This window comes from Alosa pseudoharengus, unplaced genomic scaffold, assembly GCF_046254945.1.
Source record: "Alosa pseudoharengus isolate Yale_2024_CS ecotype anadromous, Long Island Sound unplaced genomic scaffold, YU_APseudo_1.1 YU_APseudo_1.1_scf_15, whole genome shotgun sequence".
Taxonomy (NCBI): domain Eukaryota; kingdom Metazoa; phylum Chordata; class Actinopteri; order Clupeiformes; family Clupeidae; genus Alosa; species Alosa pseudoharengus.
Window position 1 is genome coordinate 14407573 of NW_027468620.1, and position 8426 is coordinate 14415998.

An 8426-nucleotide genomic window follows, 5' to 3' on the forward strand; every position below is an offset into this window, starting at 1 on the left:
CTGAAGATCCTGTCAGTTTATAAATACAAAGGTTTTAGTATTTGTTGTAGTGATGAACTCATTCTGCATCATCCTTGTCCTTCTATGTCCTGAATGTAGGCTTCAGTTATCTACTTGGGTGATCTGGATACCCAAACCCACACTGCAGTTCTCCAAGAAAGAGCTTAAAGCTCTACCAACTGCTGTGCCCCTTGAAGGAATATAGGAACATTTGTCAATACTAACACAGTACAAACTATTACAACATTCATGCTGCTCAGGCGCATATTCGCTCTCACACACACACACACACACACACACACACACACACACACACAGAGGTAGCGATACCACTTGTAAAGGTGTAACACTGATGAAGGAAGAAAAACAAACCAAATGTTTCAGAAGGAAGAACAGGGAAGCCATTGGAGAGAGAAATGTGTGAGCATTGAGCAATCAAGGTGTGTCTGTAGGTTCGGACTGGGAAACGATGAAAACGAGATCACGTTTCCCAATGACAACCTTCACATCCCAGGAGCACATAGAAGGGCTCGCTGTCGCAACGTAAAAGTGACTGAAGCTGTCGGGCTGGGTGAGAAGTGGTGCGTAAAGTCTCCGATTACTTTCTGCATAGCGGGTTATGGACGTGTCGCGGAAGAACGTTTCATGCAGGGGGGCAGAAGGTATCGTCTCACATTTCCTCTCTTTTCAGGTTCTGCCATCTTCATGCCGGCCTGCTATGTGTTCACGGCTCAAGCCCCCACCCCTATCGCGCTCGCTTATTCCTGCTCGCACAATAGCCATCTGACTCAGATGTCACGCTAATATGGGCCATCAGGTCATGGACATGGAGACCTAGCCACACTAGTGATATACTGATATACAGTCTTCTAAAATGCCTTAATTCAATACACATACGACAAAAGGCCTCACACAAACATTGTGTACTTGTTAAAACACATTAAACGCTTGTTGTTTTTCGTTCACGTAGGCCTGGGCTATGCTGATCATGGGTGAGTTCAAGCTGTGGCATAAAACATTGGGAGACTAATGTGAACAGGCAAAAACTGAGAGACAATAGACCTTTGTGAGTATAGTGGCTTGATGTGTTTGCTTTTCAAATCCTTCTGAATAATAGCTCAGGCTCACAAGAAAGTCAAGTAGCTTCAAGTAAAAAGCTAGCATGACTCAGCAACATCAATTTTATTAGTGTGATACGCGGTGGAACAACAAACAGTTGCCGTAACTTAGGCCGCTAGATCATTGGCATTGCTCAACCGTCTGTACCAAAACTGAACACAGGGAGGCACCAATCTGCTTGAGGATATTACATTGTCACTTTGGAAGGACAGGATCATTATTTGAGCGAAAAAACACTTCAGGAAATGAGTCACCGCTTTTTAGAACTTAAACCTAAGTGTTTAAGACACAATCCATTTAAAACGCTACCCTCCAACATGTTCAAACATAAGTTGAAATGGTAAGATGTGTGTTTGTGTGTGTGTGTAATTGTAGTTTCAAACAAACTCAAAAGAAAACAGGCCAGTTAAAAATGGCAGGCGGGCTTTACCGCCTCAACGGTATCGTGGGCAGAGTAGCCATCAGTACCCCTGCAGAGAAGCAGTCTCCATTATGCATGAGGCACGGAGGCTTCCCCAGGGGGCCACTTACGAGACGAACAACCAAAACTCAGAGACAGTGTGAGGGTGGGTAAACAAAACATGGAGGTTAAAGGCAAGGTTAACAGCAAGGACCACAGACTTGATGAGGCTTTGGTGTGCACTTGTCTATGGGTATGCGAGTTAGCGTGTGTGTGTGTGTGTGTGTGTGTGTCTTCAATTTTATGCCAGCAGGGTGCTCTTGTGTGCCCCAGAGTGGACTGAGCATCCTTGCAAGTGAAGGCTCTTCCCAAAGGACCAGAACACAAAAGAGAAGTGTCAACTAAGCCTGGCGGCTTAAAACTTTAATCGGCTGTCGTGTAATTGTGACAACATGAAATAGTAGATACACTTGCAGACACGTCTCCTGTTCCCCAAACCCAACCAGAACTGTATCATATCTACAACTGACAAAAGACATATGCCACCAAGAAACCATCCATGTGTCTGTCAATTCAGTCCCCAGTCCAAGTCACATTTTAGTTTCATCTTAGAAATGGCCAGTCTTGGAAGGCAACATATAAACATGGACAGGTAGACTATGGGAGGTGGTTGAAAGGTGCTCTCGGACTGCTACAATGTTTGGGTGGCTTCACCAGATGGTCCTTTTCACGCCGGCCCATACCGAGGTCTTCATGCCCTGGGCTGCCTGGACATCTTTCCAGTTCAGGCGTGTGTTGGGCACCTCGTCCTCTGGCTCGGGGTCCTCGCGGGCCCCGTCCGCTGGTTGGGCAACGATTATGGGCAAGGGGCCACGCTCGGGTTGGAACTCCACCACGTGTAACTGCTTCCGGTCTGCCAGGGTCTGGTGTGTCTCCTATCGGTCAGTAGGATAAAGAGACATTAAGAGAAAGAAAGAAAGAGAAAGAAAGAGAAAAGGACAGAAAAGACAGGAGTGAGAGAAGTGAACGGATTCATTCAATTTAATTTTCCATCTTCAACTTGAACAAAAATCCATTGTGTGTTATGTAGGGCTGAAATGATTCATCGAGTTACTCGATTAACTCAATTACAAAAATTGCTCGAGGCAAAAACTCTGCCTCGAAGCCTTATTAAATTCCTATGACGTGCACTATACGCGCAGGGATCTGATTGTTCCACACAGACTGTTGTTCAGGAAGCACACCACTAGCGTGTGATACATTCTGAATTTAGTTGGCGCGATGGTGGAGTCAAGATGTCCATAAATGGCAGAGAATGTCTAAAGTTTTGGGATCATTACATACTCAAAAAGGAAGAGAACAAGCATCTGAACCGAAAACATCCACTCCATGCTGTTTCACCAAGCATCGCTGAAACAATCAAAGGATCAATAAAGTATCTATCTATCTATCTACGTAGCCTAAGTCTATAGGCTATAAATTGGTGTTAGCTGATTTTAATCGCATACTGTATTTGTAGCGATGTCGTGATGCGGTTTGACTAGGTATGATGTTTAGCTCTGATGTTTTTAAGTAGTAAACTTATTCACGTTCAATTGCAAGAGAGTATGCCTAAAAAAAAACCTTCACATACATACATGCATACACCCTCTTCTTGTCTCTCTCACTCTCCCTCACGCACGGCACGGCACGGCACGGCACGGCACGTGTGCACCATGGTGTGCACACACACACACACACAGGTTGCTAGGTTACCATAACAATAGGCTCACCCCAGAAATAATATATTATTTGTTAGTAGCCTAATGGTAAATGCTGCAGGTGTAGAAATCTACATAAAAAAAAAAGACATTTACTTTGATGTCAGGGCTAGATTACAGAATGAAACTTGTTGTGCATATTAATAAATTAAATTGCTTTCCCTCTTCTTCTACCTCTCAGCATTTCACAACATAGTATGGACAGCTTTTTTTCGCCCAGCTCAGTCATGCACAAGAGGCTGTAATTTAACAGAAAGCATTTTGAACATTATTTACTTGTTGGCACTGGAACTTATAAACTCTAAATGGGTAAATTGAAATAAATGGGTTTAGTTTTGGAGCCAAATGTTGGAGTTAGAATAAACACCTTTTTTTGAGAAAAAAAAAGCCAACTGCTTGATCATTTTACAGCCACATCATTTTCGTTATGCATTATGTATGTATGAATATGTATATATACTCTTTTTGAATTAATCGATCGATAAAGTGCTAGATTAATCGATTACAAAAAGAATCGATAGCTGTAGCCCTAGTGTTATGTGTTTTTTCCATTTGTGTGGACAGATGATAATTTACTAAATGACTTGTTCTCACAGTTTTATACATTTGTTCCATTTATATTCACTATTCAATATCCACGGCAGTTTACACCTGCACAGTTGTTTTATAATTTATATATACATTAAAGAAATTAGCATGATGTAAGAGAACACAGAATGATCTAAAATTAAAGGCCATCACACACGGCCAGCGATGCAACCGTCTCTGGTTTGACTGTTGCATCGCTGGCCGTGTGTGATGGCCTTTAATTTTAGATCATTCTGTGTTCTCTTACATCATGCTAATTTCTTTAATGTATATATTAGCAGACTTTAAAACAACTGTGCAGGTGTAAACTGAATTTTGCCCTTTGCCATAAATCGCCGTCGCGTCACCGGTCGTGTGTGAAGGCCTTAATAGTCACCTCAGATAAGTGTCTACTAAATAAGTGTCTAGATATAGTCACTACTAGATAAGTGTCTGCTAAATAAGTGTCTAGATATAGTCACTACTAGATAAGTGTCTGATAAATAAGTTTCTAGATATAGTCACTACTAGATAAGTGTCTGCTAAATAAGTGTCTAGATCAGTGGGCTCCAACACAGTGCCCGCGGGGCGGCTATGAGGCGCCCCCAGCGCACCTTCTAAAAATAGCGAACAGGTCGCCTGCAGATCACGCTCTAAAAACACACTCCATTGTGAAGTTTTCAATAGATATTTAAGTCTAGACCAGAACCATTTTAAGAATGTATGTAGCCATTAAACATTAAATTGATGTTGGTGATACCTTATACATTGTAGCTGCGTTAAATTTTAGCGTTTGGCTCCAAATCCGTTTCTCATTCAATCTTTAAACAACAACGGAAGCGGAGCGCATACACGCTGCTTGCATGCATAGACAGGGGGGGAAAACTTGCTTGTCTGGTGTAGCCAATGGAAGCATATCTTTGCAAAAGTTCGGTGGCCATTCCATGTTCGTCAAATACGGTTCTTGCATGATTGTTCAAGGACTGAAAAACAATTGCTTTAGCTCACAGGCCTTTTCTCCTCCGTATAGCTACTGCCGTAATAGCCTGTAAATGTTGTGGCATGCATGACTGAGCAGGACCGTGCATTACCTTTTTTGTCAGATCATGGAGAGATTTCAGGTGTGCAATAACTTTAAAAGGAGTTTTCATATGTTAGGGTGGTGTGGGCCATTACTATTGAAATGTTTAAACCGAATTGTCCACTGAAATCAGAACATAAACAACCCCTGAATTCATAATGGTGGGTGGGTATAATTGGTACAAATTGTAACCCAAATTATTAATTGCACAAAATTTTTTTTTTTTAGATTAGATTCCCAATGCAAACTTTGAAATGAACAAACTGAACAAAAATGTTGGTAGTGTTGCATATTGATATTAAAGTATTGAAGAATCAGATGAAAATACAGTTGCTTAATATATACTTATAGGCCTACACAATATTGATAATTTAAAAGTAAAAATCACATAGGCCTATTATTTAGGAGGACTACCTTTCCAAAAAAGGGGTGAGGGTCTGTTTGTTTCTGTTGAGTAGCCCTCCATATGATTTTGGTCTTCAGGTAGCCCTCATTCCCAAAAAGGTTGGAAGACCCCTGGTCTAGATATAGTCACTACTAGATACAGGGATGCAAACAGAGGTATGGTCAAAAAGGAGTGAGATTATCGAAGCCCACGCCCCCGCAGGAAATATCATATAATTACATTTTGCCACCACCTATGCCATCCAGGGCTCACCCTATTCACACAAAAATGTTCTTTATATGAAAATACACTGTCCCAGTTCCTTGGCAGTGATGTGAGGTGAAAAAAGAGAGAAACATTACCAACCAACCCCCCCCCTCGTTAAAAAAAAAAAAAAAAAAGATAGTTCCAGAAATGTATCTTTTTGGATATATAAAACCATTATCATTGTTATTGTCTTGTTGTTGCACAATTGAAACTAAAGCAGTAAGTGAAAACATGCACATCGGTGGACTGCTTTACTAATGCAAAATTGCAAACTATTACAATGATTTCATTGCATTACTCAGCATGGTTGCACAGTGCTTGCTGAGAAATACTTCCCAAAAACCTTCCCTAATTGTAAGGATGCCATATAGGGGTGTAAATCACAAGTTTCATCACAATTCGATACAATATTGATTCTTTAAGCCAATGATTTGATTATTTTTGATCCTTCAACATTTTTAGCAATTCCATGTGTTACTGGGGTCTGTTGTTCATAGGAAATGATAGATTTTGATTAATTTTCATGGATTCAAAAATGCCAAATATTATAGGCTTAATTATAGGCCAAATACTGAACATTGACTGTGGAATCAGGTAACACACTTTTTTCTCTTTTCCTCCCCTAAAACCTCCTGTCACTTGCCAGATGCTTTTGAATTTAACATGGTTTAACTCATATGTTGCAGTCGAAGTGAAAGGAAACTAGCCTATTTGGAATATTCTGTAGGCCTGCTGTTCCTTTTATGAGAGCAATTTAACTGACTGAACAAGTTTCCATCAGGCTATTGAATGCTTTATATGTGAATGCTATATACTTAATTTACCATTAGCTAGATTAGAATGGTTCTATACACAGTTGTCATATAAATGCTTGTTTTGTTTTGCGTGTTTTGTAGTAGGCTATTCAAAGCATTTCACGTTCATCACTCGTGGTGTAGGCCTATGTCTTGAGTGATCGCTGTCCCTTTAAATGTCTGGGACTTTAAATTAGGCCTACGTTTTGACTCTGTGCTGTTTTTGTTGATGGACGGCGCCGTCTTTCATTCAGTTTTCCTACCGTTTTAATTAATGACACACGCAATTCAGTGGTTGAAGTAAGGAATTGTTTTTACCCGTATTCTTGCAATTCCCACATAACATTAAATACTAGGCCTAGGTCACTGACAGGAATAATTGTATTATTGTACGGTTCCGGATGATCAGTCAGATGGCAGCGTGTTGCGTCTTGAAACTTCCACCTGAAGTAGCTATACTGCGGAGGTAAGAGCGCAAACTGAGAGAGTTGCCTCCTAACGGAGCCTATATTTTCTTAGCTGCTAGAACGATAGACTACAGCTCCTTTGCTACATGATCAAAGATGAGTGGAGGTTATCAGAAGCACATTAACCAGCAGGCCCATATGAGAAACGCTCTGGTTCCTCTTGTAGCCTGCGGTAGATGACGTGAAAAAAGCTAGAGTCGCCGGAAAGCATCCTTGATGATCAGACCCCCCCCCCCATTAAAAAAAACTCTTCGGATCTGCACGATTCACACAAGTCACCCAAACTGACGTGAAAAAAGCGTGAGGCGCCAAAAAGCGCCGTGTTTGCATCCCTGTAGATAAGTGTCTACTAAATAACATACACAAATAAAATACATACACAAAAAAATAACAAACAGACATGATTGAACCCAAGTGGCCTTTGTCTTATGCTAGAATGTTAACCTGTGCTGTGCCTGACGGAAGTTCTCCACGGTGACCGCTGAGTGACTTACCTGATTAGAGAGGCCAGTGAAGAGGGCTCTTGTGATGTTCAGGAGATTGACCGAGCCCTCAACTTTAGCATACATGTCCTGGACGCCAATCAGCTTACACAAGGTGATGATTGCTCTGTGGCAATGCAGACCGTAACCTGAAGACACACAGACACACAAACATACACACATCATTACTAAGAGCATTGCGAAGCAGTCTGAGTATCGGAAATTGTATATTCAGGTCAGCTGTTACCTTTGTTTTGTTTCTTCATGCGTAGCGTGGTCTTTTTGAATTTTGCTTCAATGTCATGGTAAACTAAAAAAAAAGGGAAAATTGGAGTTGGCTTTGGAGTGACGTTCATGGTCCTTCAAAGGTCATTTCTGAATGTCTTGCACTTTGATTTGGCATAACTAACATGTGTGTATACACACACACACACGACATACGTTTGACCTTCAGATCACGACAGTGATTTTCTGTGTGAAGCATTTCCTGTGGGCAGTTTCACACCCAATGTGAGAGGCGAATAACAGAGGTTACCAAGTTCATATACACACCTGCCACACACACACACACAAACACACACACACACACACACACACACACTGAACATTTGCTGTGGCTGCAGGGGTTCTGTGTGTATGGGAAATGGAGAGTGTGACTGCAGCAAAGTTTCTGCCCACGCTCCAGCAAAAGGAAGTGGGCTCATCTGTCGCGGGCTGGGACACTCACTGGTGTGGTTGTTGTATCTCTCGATGTAGTACAGGTAATGTATGGCTCTGTTCTTAGCCTGGAGGAAGAGGAAGATTGTTGGAGTCAGCCTATTACCTCAAAAAGACAAGAAATGCAATACACACACAGAGACAGAGAGAATATGAGCAGATGCTTACTTTTCTCAAAGCTGTCTGTCGGTCTGCTGCTTTCCCCAAGGCAAACCCTGTGGAGGTGCACACACACACACAAACGCACACACACACAAACGCGCGCGCGCACACACACACACAAACGCGTGCACACACACACACATACACATGCACATTAATCGTTATGAATAACAGTGCAATCAGCATAGCATCGGCAACCATTTCTACCCTAGGGGCCTTGAGATA

The 8426-nt window shown here is 41.7% G+C and overlaps 1 protein-coding gene across 1 annotated transcript in view; it reads right to left on the reverse strand.

Annotated features, from left to right (window-relative positions):
- Positions 1–1911: 1911 nt before the first annotated feature.
- The window catches only part of mrps5 (mitochondrial ribosomal protein S5), a 32126-nt gene continuing 25611 nt past the window's right edge, over positions 1912–8426 (reverse strand). Inside the window, exons 7-11 of the mRNA XM_076285680.1 lie at positions 8208–8254; positions 8050–8107; positions 7570–7632; positions 7335–7471; positions 1912–2454 (exon numbers count right to left, since the gene is read on the reverse strand). Coding sequence (XP_076141795.1) covers positions 2230–2454; positions 7335–7471; positions 7570–7632; positions 8050–8107; positions 8208–8254 — 530 coding nt within the window. The 3' untranslated portion in view covers positions 1912–2229. The remainder of the gene's footprint in view (positions 2455–7334; positions 7472–7569; positions 7633–8049; positions 8108–8207; positions 8255–8426) is intronic.